This window comes from Dreissena polymorpha, chromosome 11 (genome assembly GCF_020536995.1).
Source record: "Dreissena polymorpha isolate Duluth1 chromosome 11, UMN_Dpol_1.0, whole genome shotgun sequence".
Classification (NCBI taxonomy): domain Eukaryota; kingdom Metazoa; phylum Mollusca; class Bivalvia; order Myida; family Dreissenidae; genus Dreissena; species Dreissena polymorpha.
The window spans coordinates 12,098,909-12,124,016 of NC_068365.1; the positions used below are offsets into that span (position 1 = coordinate 12,098,909).

Sequence of the window (25,108 nt, forward strand, 5' to 3'; positions counted from 1 at the left end):
CATGGCCGCCAGGGGGGGGGGGTCTTTTTCCTTATATTTATATAGTAAAAAAGCTTGTGAACACTCTAGAAGTCACATGTTTTGCCTAATCATCATGAAATTTTGTCAAAACATTAGTTATGTGGATGTCTCGGACGAGTTTGAAAATGGTCATGATCAGTGAAAAAACATGGCCGCCAGGGAGTGGGGCAGTTTTCTTTATATGTATATATTGACAACATGTGAACAGTCTAGAAGACACATTTTTTCCCCAATCTTCATGGAATTTGGACATATCTTGGAAGAGTTAAAAAATGGTTCAGGTCTGTTAAAAAAACATGGCCACCAAGGGGCCATTTGTTGTTCATTCTTCATGATACTTGGTTAGAACAATTGTTTCATTGATATCTTGTGCTGCAAAGAACAGGTCATTTCTTTTTATCTGAGGTGAGCAACTTTGGGCCTTTCGTGCCCTCTTGTTTTTGCAAGTTGACCAGCATCAATTACGATACTCATGGGTCCTCATTGTTGCAGATTGTTTTATGTTTTCATATCCCTGAGTGGTTACCACGTTTACCATTGAGCCAATAGCAATCCCATAACTACCACGTTTACCACTGAGCCAATAGCAATCCCATAACGCCCAAGTGGAGGTGGCAGCAGATAATACTTAGATTCTCAGACTATTTTGTAGCTGTTCGATCTCTGTGTGGCATTATTGAATTATTATTGATGATCTGTGGGAAATAAAAACACCCTTCTGTGAGATATTTGAAATCAGCTGAGTGACTATCAAGAAGCATTCTTGCTTTGTTTTCCAATTGGATGTTTTATCACAATTTAATGACCAGTTTACTATTTTTATGGCAGAATTTTCCAGGAAGCGAGGAAATTAAATTATCATATATATGTAACGACAAGGCAATTGGGTGTTTGTAGTTTTTTGGTGTTTGGCTGGAAATATTTACAAGCAGACCTGAAATAGATAGCATTTTGGTGGAAGAGTTATTTTTGGTTTCAGTCTGTCTGATACATGTTTTTCAATTACTTGGTATCAGAGATCGAGAGAATCTTCACTTTTATTGACGTTGAAAATAGTTGGGCAATTTTCGAACGCTGAGGAAAATTCAGTTATCTGACATTGGTTGCTATTTATTGTCTGCAGACAAATGACTTTCAGTGGAGAAAAAATAAAAGAAATATATATTTTGACAATTCAATAAATAATAGAAAACGGCATTCAAATCATGCTTATTAAGTGAAAATGTGTTTATGTACAAATGCTCTTAAGTTGTGCAATATTAGTAAATTTCTGACAATAATCAGCGGTTTTGATTGGTGAATTTCTGATATTTTGGAGTATTGGGATTTTCGTTAGTCTTCAGTGGTTCTGAACAGTATAACATTTGGATAATAATATTCGGATTGCGGATTTTAGTGACTACTGATTTTAGTGACTACTGATTTTAGTGAACCCTAAATATTGAGATAATAATATTCAGATTGTGGATTTTAGTGACTACTGATTTTAGTGACCCCTCTGACTGTGCAGTGAATCTGAATGGTGAATATTGAGGTTGTCATGACTACGGTAGGAAGCTGTCACTTCAAGGACAAGCCCAAGGTGCTGACCCCTACGCGGGTCATGCCGGGGCAAGGGGACTTTGAGGTCCCTGAATTACCCAGAATGCCCTGGCCGCAGCCAAAAGGTATGTGCTGAAAAGAAATGCCTTTTACAATTTTTAGGAAATTTTACGGTATTCCAAATAAACACAAGCCCAGTTCTTGTCCTGGCTTAAAGTTTGTATAGAAAGTGTTATATCATTGTTCTGCTCTAAAGTAATAATATTATTTAAGACTTTGGGCTAAAATACTTGTCCAAACAGCTATTTCATTGAGTGCTGGACTTTTTATTGGTTGTGTTGAAGTTTATTTAAACGGCTTACATTCTTAAATAGGAAAATCTATTGGAATAAGTAGAAACAATATTTGATATAGCCAGTCAACAAACATTTCTGATGTGTTTGGAATATATGCCATGCAACATGGACCATGCATTTGTATAGACCAATAAGTTAGGTATTATGTAAAAACTGTTTGAGCTGCACTCTGGGAAAATGTGGCTTAATGCATGTGTGAAAGTGCCTTCCAAAATAAGCCTGCGCCGTAAACAGAGGCTAATATTGGATGACTTTTTCTGATTTTTTTTAAGAAGAGACTTACTTGATATGAAAAATTCCATATAAGCCGCAAGTTTTGTTCCAAGTGATTAGCCTTATTTGACAGCTCAATACCTGATGTTCATAGTCAGGTTTTCCCCAAGTGCGACTATTACCTTTGTAAAACTACTTATAAACAATACAAAAGTCTGCTACCCAGCCTTATTCTAACAAATAAGCCTAATTTGGCATTGTTGTAACTGTGAACCCAATTCTATTCTTGGCTACAAATTTTTGTGGATTTTGTTGGAATTACAAAATCAAATGTCAAACAAAGGTTCAAATCCAAAGTCTTACATAAAAAATCCACAAATTAAAAATGAAACAAAAATTCTTGATTGTTTGAATCCACAGCATTTCATATCAACGAAAATATAGAGAATACTAGGTTAGCGTTGAATAATGTAACAGAGAAGTTTATGTTGCGAGGCTTAGAACGCCGGGAGCCGGGCCTTGGCGAGCGCTTTCAGTGTTCGAGCCGAGCAACATAAACTTCTCTGTATTCAACGCTAATCCTAGTATTCTATTTATCCCATTTGTTTTTTTTTTGTAACGTGACATTTAACATAAATAGATCTAATAACCTTAACAATAATTTTAATTCAGTCCTAAAAGCGCTTAAAATCTAACAAATGTAACCATGCGTAGTGATATAAATGTATTTGTTCTGGTACGCAAAATAGTCTTAAAAAAATTCACACACAAACTGTAAAACAACTAAAAATATCACCATATGCCTCGATTCAATTTTACGCAGTATCCGAATTGTAACAGATTATGACCGCAAAAAGAAGATTTTACTTTACTATAATTCATTTTATTTTCAAAAGAAAATGATCAAAATCCAATATGGGGGCGATTGCCTCCTGACAAAATGATGTTGGCGTCCATGTTAAAATCATTTCCCCAAGAACAGGGAATGAAAAAAGTACAAAAAAAGCAAAACACGTTCGAACTAGTATCTTACCTTAAATTATCCTTTAAAATCCATCTAATAATCTATTTAACTCAATAATTGACGATTTTGCATCTAGGGTCTTTAATAATTATTTTAGCATAGTTAAATAAAGACCCTTATGCCATCCTACAGGGACCTATACAAACAAATAGGTCCCTGCATCCTATCACTATATTCAAATGAGTTTACGAACTCAATAAACTTTCTTCTTCGTTACACGCCACTTCATGTACTCTACATTACTGCTGTTAAAATGAACTGGAGCAGTTTATCAAATAATAGCTGTTTGTAAACTCGGTTGCATTTGCAGATTTCTGCATTCAAACATAATTATGTTTAAACTTGCACAATTTTTTATTTGTCTATGATTAATGCGCTTATTGTACAAGAAAATAATTTAATATGTAAATACACAAAGAATGAAAACATTCCATTACACAACAAATAAATGAGTGTATAATACCCGTGTACAAAATGGAAGTTCCGAATTCCAGTGTGGTGCTATTTTTACCATTTTATACTTTACACAGCTCTATGCCTAACGTGAATTAAATCTGAAAGCAAATATTGCAGATAATTTATGAATTGTGCGATATTTGTATGGCTTGTTGTACATTCTTAAACCTCAAAAGTATATGCATGGGTTATACAATGCACATTACACGAAATAAGGAAAATGTGATAAATTGACAATTCAAATATGTTGATATACAGTACATGTACATGTGAAATAAGTTGTGTTTATAATAAATCGTCAAATTTTTTGGGGATGATGCAATAAGTGTCATTTTCAGCTGATTCATCATTATACGGATGGCGAAAAATTATGTCATATGACTAGATTTAAAGGTTGAAGGTCATATAATTTTGAAGCTAAAGTTTTCTCGCATTTTAGCGCATATCGCATGACGTCATTTGAAAAGTAGTCCGTGCACGCGACAGGTATATTCCACAGTGTTGAAGACAGGCAAGTTTATTCCACAACGTTTTATACCGTCAATGTCGCATTGAAAATGGGATAAAAATGAATCTGCAATATTGATTGGTTAATAGACAACTCTTCAGTCTGATATGTGGGTATTGTTAAAGTTCTCTCCCTTGTGGTTAAATGCCTACACCTTGGACTCAGTGTTTATTGACTGATTAACAATTCTACATAGACAATGGTATCTTAAATAGTTTATTGCTTTAATAATGAATACATTTATCTCTGGATAATTCATGTTTTCTGTCAGATTTGCAACAAACTTCTCACAAATTTCTAAAGTCCTCTTCAGTTACCAATTCTACCTAGGGGTAAAAGACTATTGTGTTGAGATTGAAGAGTAATATTTATACCTCTGCAAAGATTGAATATTATGTTTGCGTTTAATTAATATAATTACTCAAACTTTGTTTTGATAACATATTAATAATTAAAAATTCCATTTTGTCATTTTCTAGTGTTTTAAGGGGAAATTTTTTATTTTGGGGACATATATATTCATTGGGCTTGATGAATCTCAAAGTGAAACAAGAGCTGTCTTTGTAAAACACAATGCCCCCTACTGCGCCGCTTTGAAGCCATATATTTGACCTTTGACCTTGAAGGATGCCTGTGACCTTTCATCACTAAAAATGTGCAACTCCATGAGATACACATGCATGCCAAATATCAAGTTGCTTTCAAAGGTTAAAACCAAGGTTAAAGTTTTAAGACAGAATTACAGACAGAATGACAGACAGGCCAAAAACATTATACCCCCGATCATTCGATCCGGGGCATAAAAAAAATCCCCTGGATCTGTGAAAAACTGCTCAGAATTGAGAAAAACTGTTAAAAAAGTTACATATCAGTATAAAACGGTATATATCTCCAGATCCGCTCAACGCACTTGGTACAAGATTGTAATATATCTGTATTTGTTTGAACTATTTCCAAGAATGTTATGTATAAATAGCCAGTAATTGTCAGTTTAGTTTGGTAAAGTACAAGATTGTCTAAGGGTTCTGAAAGATATTGGAAAAATTATATGGTTAATTGAGTTTGATTTGGAAGTTACTTTGAGAATAAATATGGGACCTAAAGTACAGTTGATTGCAAGCATCATTGAATTTCATGGCAACAGGAATTAGATTTGAGTATTCAACAAACCCAAGGGAAAGGCAAAAAACAACAACACAGGACATGAGGATTTGTAACTTTAGAATTTAACATGCCCTTACAAGATTTTGACAGATCTTGTTTGTTTTTTATTCACATGGAGGGAAATATACTTTTTTAAAGTCTATGAGTCTCATTTTCATAATGCCAATGGTAAACCAATCCAACATGTAAATCAGTCCAACATGTAAATCAGTCCAAATGGTAAATCAGTCCAAATGGTAAACCAGTCAAAATGGTAAACCTGTCCAAATGGTAATGAAATTTGTTTTGTTTAATAAGTAATAACATATAAGTGAAGAAAGCTTTATTTAACTATTAGTACTAGTATGAAAATCATATTTGAAGACAATAAAAAAAGAATGCAATTGCCTTCGCCAGATGCCAGTGAAACCGAAAGATTTTGCATTGGCTAGATATCAACTTTTACAACAAGTAGTTGACAAGATCAAAGTAAAGGACTGGTTCTCCGCTATTGATGTGCATTTTTTAAAAGACTGGAAAGCAGATCATGTCATGTGATCATATCTCCAATAAAAAACCTTCTTTCTACTTTATGTCAGTGGTAGATAGCAAGTGTCCGTGACTGGTTAGTTATAAATCTGTTATATGTCTTCGTTAGTACATATTTGAGCTAGATATTTGAAACCAGGGACATCCTTAAAAATTATTTGTTAAAAATTATTTGTTTGGAATATCTCAAACAATTATACTGCAGATGGGTCTGTACGTCGGTACATAGGTTATCTTTTTTTCATTCAGTATTTTAACATGTAAATCTTTTGATTGCTATTTATCATTAATTACGAATCAATGTTAGAATACCTGCGATTGATCTAAATGACAATGCTAATACGTTTTAAGCGACATACAATCAACGCACAAATATTCTGCAAAATCATGCGAGCTTGTTCTGTGTGAATAGCTTCACATCGGTTTAGCTGGCAACACACAGTGCTTAGGACAGGTCTTTCTTGCAACAGCTTTCCTAATGCCTGATATTTTCTTCTTCTTAATTTATGAACTATAAAAGTCATGTTTAATATTTGTATTACTACTTTCCTTGAAACTAGGTTTGAGATTTTGTGCTGACAGCGTTATACATAATTGCTGCAAAGCAATATTCCTAATCTTAATGGTCTGTTATGTTTAATGGAGCCCAACCCAACTCTAACGACCTCTAGAGACCTGTACTGAAAGATATTAAGTAATACCAGGACATATTGTATTAATGGAAATATTTAAATGAAATATTAATGAAATTTCCATAATTATAGCAGAGTTCAAGGATTATTTTATTTTTAGCTCACCTGATTGCTCAGGTGAGCTTTTGTGACCGGTCTTTGTCCGTCCGTCCGTCCGTTAACATTTGTTCGTAAACACTCTAGAGGGCACATTTCTTTTCAGATCTTCATGACACTTGTTCAGAAGCTTTGTCCCAATGATATCTCGGTCGAGTTTGAAACTGGGTCATGCCAGGTCAAAAACTAGGTCAAAGAAAGGAAAAACCTTGTAAACACTGTAGAAGTCACATTTTATGTCCAATCTTCATAAAACTTTGTCAAAATGTTTGTCTTAATGATATGTTGATTGAGTTTAAAAGTGGTTCTGGTCTGTTGAAAAAAATGGCCGGCAGTGGGCGGGGCAGTTTTCCTTATTTGGCTATAGAGATAACTTGTAAACACTCTAGAGGCCACATTTTTTGTCCGATCTTCATGAAACTTGCTCAGAACATTTGTCCCAATGATACTTGATCGAGTTCGAAACTGGGTCATACTGGGTCAAAAACAAGGTCACTAGGTCAAAAAAAAGAGAAAAACCTTGTGAACACTGTAGAAGTCACATTTCATGCCCAATCTTCATGTAACTCTGTCAAAATGTTTGTCTTTTTGATATGTTGGTTGAGTTAAAAAGTGGTTCTGGTCGGTTGAAAAACATGGCCGCCAGTGGGCGGGGCAGTTTTCCTTATTTGGCTGTAGAGAAACCTTGTGTGTTACTAGAAGTCACTTTTTTTGCCCAATCATCATGAAAGTTGGTCAAAACATTGGTTTTATTGATATCTCGGACGAGTTCGAAAATGGTCCAGATCGGTGAAAAACATGGCCGCCAGTGGGGGGGGGGGGGGCATTTTTCTCTATATGTTTATAGTGAAAACATGTGAACACTCTTGAAGTCACATTTTTGGCCCAATTTTCATGAAATTTGGTCAGAACATTTGTTTCCTTGATACGAGAGTTGAGTTAAAAAATGGTTCCATTCAGTTGAATAACATGGCTGCCGGGGGGGGGGGGCAGTTTTCTTATATTTATATAGTAAAAAAAGCTTGTGAACACTTTAGAAGGCACATTTTTTGCCCAATCATCATGAAACTTGGTGAAAAGATCGGTTTTATATATATCTCAGATGGGTTCGCAAATGGTCCCGATCGGTAAAAAAACATGGCCGCCAGGGGGTTAGGGCAGTTTTCCTTATGTGACTAGAGAGAAACCTTTTGATCGAACACTATAGAAGTCACATTTTTTGCCTAATCATCGTGAAACTTAGCCAATACATTGGTTTTATTGATTTCTCGGACAAGTTGGAAAATGGCTCAGATCAGTGAAACACACTTTTTAGCTCACCATATTGCTCAGGTGAGGTTTTAGGATTGGTCTTTGTCCGCTGTCCGTCCATCCACATTTGGTTTGTAAACACTCTAGCAGTCACACTTCTCAAGCATTCTTTATGAAAGTTGCTGAAAGATCTCAGTCAAGTTTGATAATGAGCAAAATCATATAATTAATGACATAATTATTGCCCTTAGATTGTCCAAATTTTCATTATGTTATACAAAATCCTTGTAAACACTAGAGGTCACAATTTTGTTTAAGATTTTATGAATCTTGGTAAAAATATTTATTTTTGTAAGCAAAGTTTGATGTTTGGTAAGGGGGGGGGGTCAACTCAAAATATAGGTCACCAGGTCAAATCTTACAAAAACAAAAACACTCCATACGCCAGAGTTTTGGTTCAATAATGATGAAACTTGACCAGGATGTTTGTCTGGACAATATCTAGGTCAAGTTTGACGTTAGGTAAAGATTGAATGAACCGACTCCTCTGAGGTGAGCGAACTAGGGCCATCTTGGCCCTCTTGTTCTTAAGTGTTATTTCGATATGTGGTCTAAATGTCCTGGGTTAAAATATTTGACACAGTTCAATGCAATATACATTAAAATATTTGACACAGTTCAATGCAATATACATTAAAATATTTGACACAGTTCAATGCAATATACATTAAAATATTTGACAGTTCAATGCAATATACATTAAAATATTTGACACAGTTCTATGCAATATACATTAAAAAATTTGACACTTGTAGTTCAATGCAATTTACATTAAAATATTTGACACAGTTCAATGCAATATACATTAAATATTTGACACAGTTCAATGCAATATACAGTAACTTAATAAAATACTTTAAGATAAATTATTTTCATTAAGATACATTTATATTTGGCAATTCTATTAACTGATCATCATAATTATTATACTTTCAGTAAGATTAATTGTTTGCATTCTTTGGCAAATAAATCGGGCAAAAACAATGGGTATTCTACCATGAACTGCCATGACCTACAATATAGTTCATAATCATATAAATATGGTACACCATTGTAGACCATGGTCGACATTTTGCATGGGTATGTTGAGAAATTTCACATTTCTTCTAAATATATTAAAAGTCCATAGGCTACAAACATTAACCAAGTGTCTACACAAAAGTGTATTTAGAATGCCTTGCCCATTCCATCACGTAAGCCTAGAAATTTTAACTTCCTTATTTTAAATAATGATTAAGTGCATGGAAAGCTCATATAACAATTAGTTCCATAATGTCTATTGTAATATAATCTGATATTTATTGACAGATTATTAAAGGCCATAAAGCTTCCAGAAATCTGATCTTTTAGTTTAACAATTTTATAACAATGCCTACTAGCTTTCACTTATCCATTCAATGCCAGGTTTATCGCTAGTTAAAGAGATTGCATATTCTGAGAACATGTTGCAAGACTTCTTAGGGAGCAGAATCGGAAATAAATAACCTTAAGTAGTTAACTAGGATCCCAAGTCCAAAAGTACACATTGCGTACTGGTATTCTGGTAGTTGTACTTCTTGGATATGTGCCTACTCTGGTTTGCATTTTGCAAATGGATTCACAACATGCAAAGCTGGGCTTACAATGTCAATTACTTGTAACATGTCATATTTTCTTATAGGTTACAAACAGTAACAAGATAAGTATTGATGCAAAGCATCAAAGGGTGTCGGGAATTTCAGTGTAAAAGGCACTCAATGAAGTTACAGGGAACAATTTTTTTCTACTGTAAATATTAATATATTGGCTGATTATTTTAAACAAAATAGAAAAAGATACTGGTATAACCATAATCTATGATTTTGTGTTATAACCCCCAAAATAAACATTATTTATGATGTTGTGTTATAACCCCCAAATAACCATTATCTATGATTTTGTGTTGTAACCCCCAAATATTTCATAGTTCATTTTATTTACATTGGTTTCCTTTTTATGCCCCCTTTCGAAGAAGAAGGGGTATATTGCTTTGCTCATGTCGGTCGGTCTGTCAGTCGGTCCGTCCACCAGGTGGTTGTCAGACGATAACTCAAGAACGCTTGTGCCTAGGATCATGAAACTTCATAGGTACATTGATCATGACTAGCAGATGACCCCTATTGATTTTGAGGTCACTAGGTCAAAGGTCAAGGTCACGGTGACCAGAAATAGTAAAATGGTGTTTGAATGATAACTCAAGAAGGCATAGGCCTAGGATCATGAAACTTCATGGGTAGATTGATCATGACTTGCAGATGACCCCTATTGATTTTGAGGTCACTAGGTCAAAGGTCAAGGTCACGGTGACCCGAAATAGTAAAATGGTTTCCGGATGATCACTCAAGAACGCATATGCCTAGGATCATGAAACTTCATGGGTAGATTGATCATGACTTGCAGATGACCCCTATTGATTTTGAGGTCACAAGATCAAAGGTCAAGGTCACGGTGACCCGAAATAGTAAAATGGTTTTCGGATGATTACTCAAGAACGCATATGCCTAGGATCGTGAAACTTAACAGGTAGATTGATCATGACTTGCAGATGACCCCTATTGATTTTGAGGTCACAAGGTCAAAGGTCAAGGTCACGGTGACCCGAAATAGTAAAATGATTTTCGGATGATAACTCAAGAACGCTTTTGCCTAGGATCATGACACTTCATAGGTACATTGATCATAACTCGCAGATGACCCCCTATTGATTTTCAGGTCACTAGGTCAAAGGTCAAGGTCACAGTGACAAAAAACGTATTCACACAATGGCTGCCACTACAATGGACAGCCCATATGGGGGGCATGCATGTTTTACAAACAGCCCTTGTTTTACTGGTATCCATGTGCAGTTTTCATTAATGGAACAGAACTGTGTAGGTTTTAAAAAATCTGCTTCATCTTGTAAGCGTAATTTCATATTTTTCTCAACTTCAAGGGGAGATGAATCTGAACTTATTGTTACGTTGCTCATTTACGATAGGGGTTGAGTACTGGATTGATATGAAAACACTGTACAAGTTTGAAAAAAAATTAAATGAAAACTGTAAATTGTATAAAGAAGTTGCATTTCACAATACAGTTAAACTGCGTTAACTCGAGGAAGCACCGGAACGACATCGATGCTCGAGTAATCGCAGGTTTCGAGTAATCCATGGTATTATTTGTTTTCACTGTCTCGGTTGATAATGCTAACTTATGACCACAAAGGCTTTATTTACATGTAAGACAATGCTAGAGAAAGAAAGGCTTTGTAAAAATCGCTTAAGGTTACAGTATAATAAACAAAACAATTAAGATGATCGTAAATTCATTTAATTATTTCAACATACACACAAAACATAAATATAATCAGAAAAATCTCATCAATATTCACTGTACATGCAGCATAATTATTTTTAAAAAGCACACATGGTACGTATAGCGCATGAAAAAAAAACACACTGAAAACAACATAATCACTACACACTTTGCATTTTATGTACATTAGTCAGACTTGTGTTGCGCAATTGTCAAAATAATAACCCACTTTCATACCAAAACACACTTAAACCAACATAAAACTGTGTTTTTTCTGAGTTTTTCTCAGCGGAAGTTGGTTTTTGCTATTAAAAACTGAGTTTAAAGTTGGTTATTTTAAGAAGATGTGTGTTTAAGCGAGTTTTTTTCTGTAAGGAGTCAGTTTTTTTGTGTCAAAAGTGAGCCTTTTTATTTATGAGTTGGTGTATGTGTGTTTAAGTGTGTCTTTTTGTTTTATAAGCGAGTCTTTTACAACAGAAGTTGATCCTTTTTAAACAGAAGTGGGTTTAAGCGAGTTTAAATTGGTCTTTTTGTAAATAATTTGAGAGCTGAAACCAGGCTAAAAGACTCACTTAAACACACTTTTCAATAAGTTGGTCTTTTGTTTATAAATAATACTCATCAATAAAACAAGAATTCTTCAAATAGGTCTTTGTTTCATGTTTATAGCCATTATATAATACAAGTCAATTGTAAAGGAACTTTTTTACAGCTTGTTTGCCATTGTCCCTATTGTAAATGTGTGTGCTCCCCATAATTTTTTAGTGAATATTGGATGAAAATGGCTCTTTCAGAACATCACAGGTTCACAGATGGACAACAAGTATCACTGCCCAAAACTATAAAAATGATAAAACTTAGTTTTATACCTGAAAATGAAAGAGTTTGTGTTTCGCTTTGATTTTTTTCTTTATACTTGTTTTTATTATAAACAATATCTTATGATTGTTTTATGTCTTAAATTTTTTATTTTTTTTTAATTTTAAAACAATCTTATATGATTGTTTATATTTGTTTAAAACAGTATTTACTTGTTAAATCTGCATATTTAAATAATTATGGTATTGGAAACATTATTTTGGAAATAATCTATTAATTTGTGAACATAAGTTATGCAAGATTTTGATATTTTCATATGATACCATTGTATCCATTTTCTTAATTTGCAATAAAATAATAAGATGCCAAACATGACCTGTGTTACATAAACAGTCAACAAAATAACAAGACAATACCTAAAAACACCCCTTTTCACACCACTAACAATAAACAGATAACAATCTGTCAGGCATTCAGAGCTAAACAGGGTACTGATTATAAGGGGCAGATAAGGCTACTGATAGGGTTTGCCCAGACATAAGGCTGGAATGAGGTATAAGACTTTTGATTGGTTCAATTTTTTGCACAGGAAATTATTTGAAAACAACAACTTTTGAAAAACAAGCTGGTTTCAGCAAATGAATTGAGCTAAATTAAATTAACATTAAGACTTATAATTGTTCTGTAAAATGTATTGAAATACTGTCAGCATGAAGTATTGTGTGATGAAAACAATGTGTATTTTACTACAATTTGGAAATCAACAAGAAGTTTGTTGGAAAAGAAGTTCAACTGTTTTTTTTTGGAATACTGAAGAACAGTTTTAACAGGTTTGTATTGTCATTTCTTCATCCTTTTTTTATTTAGTTTACTGAATTAATTATGATCATTATTATATTTATGTATTGTCACTGGGAAATGTAAATTGATAAGTTAATGTATTGCAACTTAAAGGAAAAACAACACAATTTGAAGCAAAAATAGATGAACATACACATGACAAAGTGTAAATGTTGGGTACAGTGAATTATTGTGGTTGTGTTTTATGATTATTGTCCTCTTTATTGTTATTTATAGATATTTCTGGTTACTACTGAACAGATTTCTTTCCCTCATATTTTAATTTTGAAGGTTAAACTCTTGCCCCAAGAGCAAAAGGGGTAATCATACTACCTGATGTATGGACTTTTACACCAGGCTTTTACCCTGCACGAGCTGGCCAACTTGAGGGGAACTGAAGTGGGCAAACCTCGCCCTGTCGTTGAACAAGAAAGCTGGATTTGTTGAGAGGTAAAACTATACAGGTTATTGCATTTTAAAAGCGTCACAATTCTGACCAATGTGACAAAGATTTTTAGAGTTTGAAATGTGATGAAAGTAAATTACAAGCTTTGGAAAATTACCAATTGTAAATATTTTGTCAAAACTCCTTTTCTTTTTTTGGTTCCAGAGTATCATTTAAGCTGAAATCCAGCATGAAACCAGGGAGATCACGGCCATCGCACAGGCCATGTGCCGAATATTCACTTTCCACCAGCTTGTGACTTGCTCCATGAAGGGAGCAACAACTACAAAGGGGTCACCAAGACCAAGCCTCCCCGCTGCTGAGAGAAATGCAATCATTGGTACTTTTTCTTCATCATAAAAATTTGAAGTACCAATTATCCATATAGAAATTCAATACACATTCTACAAATATTTTTCAGATCACTTACTGTTTACAGTCGCATAAATGATCATTTTATTACATCATTTGTGAAAAGGGGGAGTTTTTATAATCCAAGTGACAGTTAACAATAGTTGTTTTTTTTATTCATGAAGACAGGGATTGAAAAACTTTGTCTGTGTCTCTAGTCACTGTCTCCAGGACAATCAGTAATAAACTCATTTGTGTTGACTTCCTTAATATGCAAATATTTAACCTCTTTTTCTGGCAAGAATATTTTCAATTTAAGAACAGATTTTGTTGTTTTTTTGCATGTTTTTAAAATGAATAGTCTATCATATTTTTTCAGATGTCATAGCCAAAACCTTTGACAAGCCTTCGGTTGATGTTGAAGAAAAGATGAGAGGTTGTTTAAGGCATCTGCGGCTGATGCACAAGTAGACTGAAGTCTTTGTAAATAAAATGTGCTGTTAAAATGATTATTTAACCATTGTTTTCACTTTGTTATATAGATTTGCACCTGTTTCAACAACATTAACTTATTTTTATGCTCCCAGTAGGGTCTCATATAGCAGTTGAACTGTCCGTCTGTCTGTCTATCCGTCCGAAAACTTTAGCATTGGTCATAACTTTTGCAATATTGAAGAAAGCATCTTGATATTTAGCATGCATGTGTATCTCATTGAGCTGCACATTTTGAGTGGTGCAAGGTCAAGGTCATCCTTCAAGGTCAGAGGTCAAAATCCAATGGAAGAAATAAGCAAAGAGAGATAATTTCTATACCTGCCAAATGATAAATAGAAATTCTATTTCAAAGCGGTGCAGTAGGGGGCATTGTGTTTCTGACGAACACATCCACATCTCTTGTTTGTATTTATTCCATACAATCTTACTTTTTTCAGTTCTTTCTTTGTGTTCAATGTTATGTTATAACACTATTATATTTTATTATAACAATGCCATGTCTGTCAAAATAGTTTTATCATGCTGTGTTTATGGATATATATGTAAAGTTTTATGTTTTATCGTTTAAAAAAAAGTAATTAGAATTTAATTTATGATATTTTTGTTCTTATCATAAAAAAGTTTTTCAGTTTTCAAGTGGGTGAAAAGTGGGTTTTTACTGAGCATTTAACAGGTTTTAAAGCTAGTTTTAACTGCGTTTAATCTGTAAAAAGCACACATTTAGCTCACTTAATGCTCAAATAAAAACCCACTTTTAACTCGCTTAAGAACAGGAAAAACCGACTTGATGTGTAGAAGCGGGTGTAAAAGCCAACATAAAGAAGGAGAACACACTAACTTTTAACCAACTTAAGTTGGTAAAACTCGGTTTTAAAGCGTGTTTTAACTGCGTTTAATCTGAGTTAAGCACACATTTAGCTCACTTAACACTCAAACAAAAACCCACTTTTAACTCGCTTAAGAACAGGAAAAACCGACTTGATGTGTAGAAGCGGGTTTAAAAGCCAACATAGAGAAGGAAAACACACTCACTTTTAACCCACTTAAGTGGGTTTAAGTTAGTTTTAGTTGGTTTAAGTTGGTATAAGAAGGTATAAGCGTGTTGGTTTATGTGAGTGAAATCCAGGTTTTACCTACAAAAAACCAAGTCGGTAAGCAAAAAGTGTGTTTAAAAGACACGCTTTAACCCGGTGCCAATACCGCAGGGTTTAACACGGTTTTAACACGGATTAAAACCGGGTTTTGCCCACTTTTTTGACAAGGGTAAAGTCAATGATTGAAGATTGTCGCAACCCATTAGCTTCCCGGAACTGATGGCGGAAGACGTTTCGCGATAATTATCGATTGCTGGTAATTATTTAATTATCATTAAAACTGTGTAGCTTTGATCTGCTTCTCAAAGGATGACAATTTGCAGTGTTTCTCAAACTGCAACTAACTTCACACCTAATCGAGCGTCGTTTGTCTGCTTGATTGCGCTGCTTTCACAACTTGAATATTTTTAGCACCGACCAGACGAGAAAGATTCCTTGAATAATTGCCAGTTAATTAGGTGTGAAATGCCTTTCAGGGATCGGCACACGACCTCGAGTTATCGAAAATAGCATGTTTTAGTTATCGCGGGTATTTTTATATAGACATTAAAGGAAAATGCTAGGGACTTTCTTAAATGCTCGAGTAATCGCCAGTTTTCGAGAAATTGCCAGCTCGAGTTATTGCAATTCTACTGTGCTTTGAATTTTAGTAAAAGATCATAATAGATTTTTTGCTCCGATATTCATCATTTTTAATAGGGTTAGAGGAATACTGATATAAAAACATTTAACAAGTTTGGAAAGATTCAGACGAAAGTTGTGAAATCTTTTAAACAAGTGGACATTTTTAATTTTGTCAAATTTAATAGAAAAAAATTCTGGACTTATTGTCCCGATGTTTCTTATTTTAAATGAGGTAAAAATGCTCATTGATATGAAGACACTGTAAGTTTAGAAAGTATCTGATGAAAAATGTTGACATGATCACCTAACCAAGCAGTTTTTCACTTTTATTTTTAAATTCAAAGAGACATTATTCTGGACTTATGGTTCGATATTGCTCATATAGAGTTTGGGTTGGGTCCTCATTGATAAAAAAAACCTGTGAAAGTTTGGGAACAATCGGATGAAAATTTTGGATTTCGAACAATGATTTCAAAATTTCTCAACTTCTAAGGAAGATAACTATGGACGTAATGGTCGGATAATTCTAAAGGGCCCATACCACCTGAATAGTAATATGTGTCGCGCTTCGCGCTCTATATGTGGTTCTTAAAAAAACAACTCAGAGGAGTGCTTGTCTCTAGAGAAACGGGTTGCTGGGACACAGCTCCTCCTTGATAAGCGGCTGCTTCCTTTATGGCAACTCATTGTTACAATCAATAATACGTGTCGCGCTTCGCACTCTATATGTGGTAGGGATAGGCCTATGATAGACAACCATAAAAATACATGGATAATAGATGTGTTGTTTGCATTTATTTGTTAATATAAAAACACGTGTATTTTTTATAAGATATTTAAGTGATGTAAGAAATTTTAATTAACGTTATCACCACGTTGCATCCATTAATTTTAATAAAAATGTCCAATTGTAGTAAAATGGATTTTTAAATGTCTACATAAAATAAAGCTTTATTATATTTATTAACCTGACAAAATTGTCAGCCGCCGAACTGTTCCGTTCGTGCCGGAACCCGGGATTGAACCGGAGGGCCTTTAGATGACTGTTGCGTAAACAACTTCAGTCTAACGCTCTCCCAACTGAGCTATTCAGGCTGACATTCACTTATGTACTGCTATTTGGTGAAGTTGTGTATAGCGATCGTTATTATATGAATATTAATAAACTAATACATTGTACATTTCGTACCACTACGCCTTCCAATAAACTTGCTTGCGCGATAGGTCGTCAAATATCGTACTACATTGATTCTCCACTAAATAAGCAAATTAGAAAAACCACAAAATAAATATATTTTGATTATGTTTTGTTTTTATACAAAACATCATTTGTTTTATACAAAACCAGAAAGTTTCGCGTATTTGCCCAGTCCCTGTGATCTTTCCCCTGTGATCAGTTGTGGATCAGTTATTAATTAAAACAATTAGCTTTGCATTATTGGCAATAAATGTTGTAATAAATGTAATAGGCACAAATGCAGTACTTATTAACACTTATTTACACAAAAAATCACCACTATGCAAGATGTTCTTAAAACAAAAATATATAGATTGATCCGTAAAATAACTTCTCCTCCCATAAGCGAAAAAAAATGCATTACATTCTAGTTGCTGCCTTCCAGGGCGACGCCGCCAATGATGACTGTTTCAGAAATTGCAATAAAAACCCAGTTTTCTTCTTGGAATTTATAAATCATGTCTGTCTTTTCTTTTGAGTTATATCTGAATGAACAATGATGTTGGCGATAGTTATTGTATAAAAAAATTATTGTGTAAACAATAACAGAAGTGAAGTGTTGTTAAAATGTATGGTTTTCTGTTTTATTTTAATGGCTTATATTTGAAGATGTCCTTGAAGGAAAAGTTCATATGCAAACTTTGAAACTTCACACTAGCAAGGCTTGTAGTTGAGGGGGTTGTGCATATGTCCTGGTTTGTTTTTTGTTGCCAGCATAATTCCATGTTAAATTGTAAATACTCAAGTGTTCAGATATTTGACCTGTAAGTCCACTTACTTTGGTTGCCTGCAGTTGACAAACTATTACAACTTCCGCTGGTGGTTATTCTGTTTTGACACGTGACAGGTTTTTTCAGTATTTGCAATATTTATTTAGGTATTGTATATGACGTCAGAATCTAAGTTTATATGGAAATATATTTAGAAATGTTATTAATTACTGGTTTCATGATAGTATGGCCTATCGTAAGGAATATATCTTGTTAGCAATTTGGAATGTTTTTGGCATGCTGTTTGTCATTTTATAGATAATACATCAATCTAGCCACTAGTATACAATAGCCAAATCATACACATACCATGTTGTGTAATTTCGGTCGTTTCGTCAGATCATACTGAGATATTCAGTGTAACTTCTGAGAAATTATCAATTATGTTTAAAAGTCACACACAATGTGTCGCAATTTTATAATGTATTCAGGCATGCAAAGCAAAGTTAACTTATGTATTGCAGAAAGTTTACAAGATTGGAAAAATTGTACAGGATCCACAGGTTTTTCAAACTTTTGAACCTGACTGCTAATAATAAAAAAATATGACAGCTTATAATATACACCAAATTATTTCTAGCTCACCAGCTTCCATTATCCCGCAAACTTTTATGATGATTAAATCAAATTATATTCTTGTGAAACGTCTAATTAGTCTAACACCTTAGGCATGAAATGACAACTTAAGATGAAGAAATTGTAATAATAACTAATTAAAGTTCTAGGGTTTTCGGCATAAGGAGACAAATATCGCAGGTTGTCTGACATATTCTGGAAAGTTTCTAATTTCACGCATACAGGGCTGATTCTTGTTTGCTCATTCAGGCAGTGGACACTTGCTGTAAGCCTTATTTGTGATTGAAATATAAGTTGATTAATGTGTCCATGGAAAATATGTTTAAAATGTTTGTTATAGTTGTGTTTGTGTTATTGTGGGAGTTTTCGTCCTGCTTCATACAAAAAATGTATGTACATATATGTTGTACATTGTAAGAATTGATGAACAATCTATGATGACATAAATATTGAGATTGCAGATGTAGACAGGTGACTATATTTTCCATGGCCAAGTTAAATCTGTTTTAAATTCTTAATGAAAAGTCAAACCCTTAGCATAATCCTTGTTTATATCAAAAGAACAATTTGCCAGATTGGGTTTGCATGCCTTGAACTTTCTTTTCTCCATAAGGAAGCGTACGCCAATTAAGTCGCACATTATGTAAATTTAAACCTTAACCACTCAGATACATGCACTTTTGTTGTCTTTTAGAAAATCAAATTAAATTTAAGGCCTTTTTAATACTAGATTGAAGTTTAAAAGGCGTCATTTCCATTTCCATCAGCAAACAGCATAAACCAGAACAAATTGCAAATTGCTCTTGTTTAATTCTGGATGCATATAGCCATTTTCACTTTGCTTCTGAGCTGGAAAAGGTTTAATTAAGCAAACTGTTCTTTTATATCTCATTACCTTTGTGCACAAAGGTATGATGTACAAGTGTTCTTACCTGTAATGGGCTTCTTCCAGGAGCAAACAATAATATAGGCTGCACACAAGAAGTGTTTGTATTTCATACTGCAATATTTTCACTTCAGGGGAGGCCCACGAGATACACCCACAGTCCAAGGACCAGCCTGGGATCATAGTCCACATTTGTGAGGACCCAGAGGGATACCAGTCACCCGGGAAACCGTGCATACAGCAGACAAAATGTCCAGAGAGGAATACGTGATTGCGCAATACTGGCCGCCCCTACTAAGACCAACCTTTTAATGTGTAGTTACTGTAGAAATAAGCATACCTTGACAAACTACTTTATTGTAGATTTCTTAAAACTGAGCTTTTAAGGAAAGCTGACAATTTTTAAATATACCATGGGCTAAACTACAAAACAAAGCACATATAGGCTTTTGCATGTTTTTATAGGTTTTGCATTTTTCATTCCTTTTTCCGTTACAATATGTGGTTTAGAGAGAAAAGTGTTGCGCAAACAAGATTGGGGATTTGAATACATGCTTTCAATTTGGTGTGTTCCTGTAATATAGCATACACTCTTGTTGTATAGTATCATTATGTTTGTTTAGTTTATAGGAAGTTTTAACTTGGGGAGCTATTCAGTCTCATATCTTCTTTGTTATTTTGATGTGTTTGGTGTTGCATTTAAACTTCATTATTTTTATTCAAGATAGCAAGGCTGTACAATTACGTTCATTTTTAAGTTATTAAATCATGCATAAAGATCATTTTTCCTGTAATTAACTGTTGTTAATTCTTAATCATTTGCAAAGTGTTTTTTTTTTATGGCATCAACCGATTTCTGTCATATTCTGGAGAAACTTGAATATATTCTGTATGGAGGTTGTTTCTTTCTAGCATATACACAATACAAAGTCAGCGTGCCAAGTTGATGTAAAATACAAAGATTTGAGATTTCTTAGGCAACAGATTGATAATATTGTGAGCTTATTCTAGAATACACTGTAAAATGAAGACCACTTTCAAGATATCAAATCTTTTTACAGCTCGTTTAAAACCCTAAGAAACCAAACTTTAGTCTTACTATACATTGGTTGCGCCACTGTGAAGAGATGGGATATTTGATTTATGCATGGTTATTAGTGTCACCTTTCGTGACCTGTTTTTCAAATATTTAGATGATAAATGAAGCTCTGCTTCATTGTTTTGATTGTTTTTGTTTGATTCCTTTGAATATGTGCATTGTGCAAACTGCACTAATTGCTCCCAAGCAATTAAATATTTGATCATTCTCAGTCAGATACCTTTTTTTTTTTATATTCTTGAGGATATAATGAATGTAAATACACCAGAAAAGCTTCAATATCATAGGTTTGTAAACCATAGCAGTAGCATAAATATTTTTTATAAATAGGGTTGGAAGATAGTGTACAAATCTGTGGTGATATGTAGCTTAATGACTGATTTGTGGTTAAGACATGTTGGTGGACATTCTCAAAGCATTTTTCTTTGTTGAGTACAGTAACTGACGCTGATTTACATCTGTTATGAAAGACAAGTAGTTAGATATTTTGGTTATTTTCACTTTAAAAAAGCTTATATTGTTCACTGAAATCAAATGATGTTTTACCAAATAAAATATTATTAGCCACCAAACAGCAGGTAATAAAGTTTGAGAATCCTTTGAAAAGCATATAATAAAATTTAATACTAATTCTTGAATTAGATTTTAACACAAACAACAATATGGAATTGGAACAAATGAATCAGTTTCAGCAGGAAGCATGTGTCTTTCAAACCCAGCATCATAAACAATACAGTCATAAATGTACTTTAATTTTGTAATTATCAACGCATTTTTTATTATGCCCCCCTTCGAAGAAGAGGGGGTATATTGCTTTGCTCATGTCGGTCCGTCTGTCGGTCGGTCTGTCGGTCCATCCACCAGGTGGTTGTCAGACGATAACTCAAGAACGCTTGGGCCTAGGATCATGAAACTTCATAGGTACATTGATCATGACTCGCAGATGACCCCTATTGATTTTGAGGTCACTAGGTCAAAGGTCAAGATCACGGTGACCCGAAATAGTAAAATGGTTTTTGAATGATAACTCAAGAACGCATACGCCTAGGGTCATGAAACTTCATGGGTAGATTGATCATGACTCGCAGATGACCCCTATCGATTTTGAGGTCACTAGGTCAAAGGTCAAGGTCACGGTGACCCGAAATAGTAAAATGGTTTCCGGATGATAACTCAAGAATGCATATGCCTAGGATCATGAAACTTCATGGGTAGATTGATCATGACTCGCAAATGACCCCTATTGATTTTGAGGTCACTAGGTCAAAGGTCAAGGTCACGATGACCCGAAATAGTAAAATAATTTTCGGATGATAACTCAAGAACGCTTTTGCCTAGGATCATGACACTTCATAGGTACATTGATCGTGACTCGCAGATGACCCCTATTGATTTTCAGGTCACTAGGTCAAAGGTCAAGGTCACAGTGACAAAAAACGTATTCACACAATGGCTGCCACTACAACGGACAGCCCATATGGGGGGCATGCATGTTTTACAAACAGCCCTTGTTAAGCATTTAATATGACCGTCTGCATTGTTACAACTTTAATTTAGACCTTATTTGTTAAAATTATACTTGTGACCTATGTATTATTCTGTATTCAAATCATGTAAAGGCATTACTGTTTTATTACAATAGTTATTCCAATATTTCTGTCATACAAAAAATATTCATTCTTTATAAATCTACATGTCAGAGTAACATTCTACAAATGTGAACATTTAAGAAGCCTCCACATATTTGTGTAAAAGATTTAAAGAAAAATATACTCTGTTTGTGTCAAATATAATACCTTAAAAAATCAGCAAAAAAACATAAAACTGCACTTCTTTTTATGTCCCCCATCCACTATAGTGGGGGACATATTGTTTTTGCACTGTCTGTCTGTTGGTCTGTTGGTCTGTTTGCTCCAACTTTAACATTTGCAATAACTTTTTCAATATTCAAGATAGCAACTTGATATTTGGTATGCATGTGTATCTCATGGAGCCACACATTTTGAGTGGTGAAAGGTCAAGGTCAAGGTCATCCTTCAAGGTCAAAGGTCAAACAAAAAAATCAAAGCGGCGCAGAAGGGGGACATAGTGTTTCAGACAAACACATTTCTTGTTCATTATGTACATAACATTGAAAACAAATGCTGAATAATGGTGATCTAAAATGTATTTACCTAGGTACGAATATTGACTTATTTGTTCTGGATGATATCGTTTGTAATATTTGTTCGTATTCATAACATTTGGGCATTTGTTTTGGAATGTCTTGCTGTATTTTAATTATGGTACATTTTTGCCATTGTTCAAGAATCTGTATGAGCTTCAGTTACGCACATTATTTATTTGTTCATAAGTGACTGGTGACACATTTTTACATTTTAAAAATGTCCTAATGTTATTAAAATAAATGGCTGTGGACATGATTTTCTGTTTTCAATGTTGGTGCAAAGGTTTAATATTACACTGTATATGTATTGCCTCAATATCCATGGTTTGTAGACATTGCATGTTTGTAAACACTCATTATAACTAACTAATTGACTTGATCACATTTTATCATCCGATTCATATTTGTTATTTAATCATTGAATGATTACATGTATAATAAACTAGTACAAATGGTTAAGTCAGTGTGCTTTATTTATTGATTAACATGCCTCAGCATCAGTAACATACACATGTTTGCATATCCATAATCATTTATTAAATTATACAGATCATAAGTAGAGACATACTTACATGTATCACATATACTTTATCTATTTATATTGTTTTGGCACAATAAAACAATTCATAATATTCTGATCTTACACATATGTCAGAAAACATATAAATTGGTAACAAATCCACAACCCAATTCGTTCTGTGAATACATGCATTACAGTAGTGTCACAACATTGCAACATAATCAGTAAAGAAAGAATGTTTTTTTTTTTGAAGCATGGCTTCACAATTGCTTTATAAATACAAAATATCTTACTTGGGTCTTAAATGATTTCTTGAATAATTTTAGCCACAATAGCAAACGTAAACCTTTTATGTGGAATAAATATGAAACTTTTGTGTAAACACATATTTTAATGATATTAGCCAGAATGACTCACTTACAGTTTACTATCCATGAAGATTGACTGCATTCATATGAGCATATAAGCATGAAATACAAAATAATGGGGACAATTTGACGCCGCCAACCCTGCTATTGACGTATAATGAGTTCGGGGATTACATGTATGCACACAATACGGTGAAAGGTAGTCCTATCTCAAGGATATTGCCTGCTGTTTTTCAACTTGAAATACTGCAACAAAAATGTGTCAAGAAACAAAATCCTAAGGACATTGCGTTCTGCTTTTCAACTAGAAATATTGCCTCAATAAGCTGGTGTCAAGTAAAGCATTCTTTAACACAGTGTGTGCTGCATTTTGGCTTAAAATATAACCTAAAAAGCTGGTAACAAGTAAACCAAAGCCATTGTGTACTGCTTTCCGTCTTGAAATATTACCCCTCATTAGCTTGGGTCAATTAACACCATATCCAGGACATTGTTTGCAGCTTGTTGATTTGAAATATTGGCCCAATAAACTGCATGGTGTCAAGTAACACCATCGGCCACGACTTCTTGCGCTTCGTTTTAACCTGAATTTGAGTATCAAGCAACACAATCTTTAAACATTGTTAGCTGCTTAGTAACTAGAAACATTACCTTCATATTTTTTTGTCAATTAACCATATCTCTAGGATTTTGTATTCTGTTCATGACTTGGTCACTTGCCTTAAATAAAGGACCAACTAAATGTTTATAATAAGAATTCAATACTGCTCCTGCAGCTGGAGTTTCACTTCGTTATATTGAAACATTACAACAGAAAGCTGCTTTTATGTAACCTCATTTCACTGATATTTTGTGCAGTTACCCATTCTCAAGAACATTGTATGCTGCTTTTCTACTTGAAATATTACCTCAGTAAGCGGATGTAAAATAATCTTATATAATTTGCACTGTCTGCTGCATTTCTACGTGAAATATAATCTCAGTACACTGCTGTCACATAATCCAATCTATAGGACAGTATGTTTTGCTTTTCTTCTTTAAGTAATACCTCAGTAAGCTGGCATCAAGTGACTTCATCTCAATCACAGTATGTGTTGCTTTTTTACTTGAAATAATACCTCAGTAAGCAAGTTTCAAATAACCTCTCCTCAAGGTGAGTGTGTGCTGCTTTTCTACTTGCAATATTACCTCAGTAAGCTGGATTCAAATAACCTCTCCTCAAGGTGAGTGTGTGCGGCCTTTATACTTGCAATATTACCTCAGTAAGCTGGATTCAAATAACCTCTCCTCAAGGTGAGTGTGTGCGGCTTTTCTACTTACAATAATACCTCAGTAATCTGGATTCAAATAACCTCTCCTCAAGGTGAGTGTGTGCGGCTTTTCTACTTTCAATAATACCTCAGTAAGCAGGTTTCAAATAACCTCTCCTCAAGGTGAGTGTGTGCGGCTTTTCTACTTACAATAATACCTCAGTAAGCAGGTTTCAAATAACCTCTCCTCAAGGTGAGTGTGTGCGGCTTTTCTACTTACAATAATACCTCAGTAAGCAGGTTTCAAATAACCTCTCCTCAAGGTGAGTGTGTGCGGCTTTTCT

General features: G+C 34.1%; 1 protein-coding gene and 1 long non-coding RNA gene across 3 annotated transcripts in view; both read left to right on the forward strand.

Annotated features, from left to right (window-relative positions):
* Positions 1–25,108, forward strand: part of LOC127850954 (calcipressin-2-like) — a 76,688-nt gene that overhangs the window by 40,561 nt on the left and 11,019 nt on the right. The window contains exon 4 of one of the 2 annotated variants that reach the window (XM_052384359.1): positions 19,495–23,085. The exons of the other annotated variant lie outside the window; for it this stretch is intronic. Coding sequence (XP_052240319.1) covers positions 19,495–19,631 — 137 coding nt within the window. The 3' untranslated portion in view covers positions 19,632–23,085. Of the gene's footprint in view, positions 1–19,494; positions 23,086–25,108 lie in introns of those variants that run through there. 2 annotated transcript variants of the gene reach the window in all.
* On the forward strand, positions 13,107–14,762 carry LOC127850965 (uncharacterized). The gene is made up of 3 exons (XR_008035605.1): positions 13,107–13,332; positions 13,493–13,667; positions 14,058–14,762. It is a non-coding gene; the product is annotated as an uncharacterized LOC127850965 (long non-coding RNA).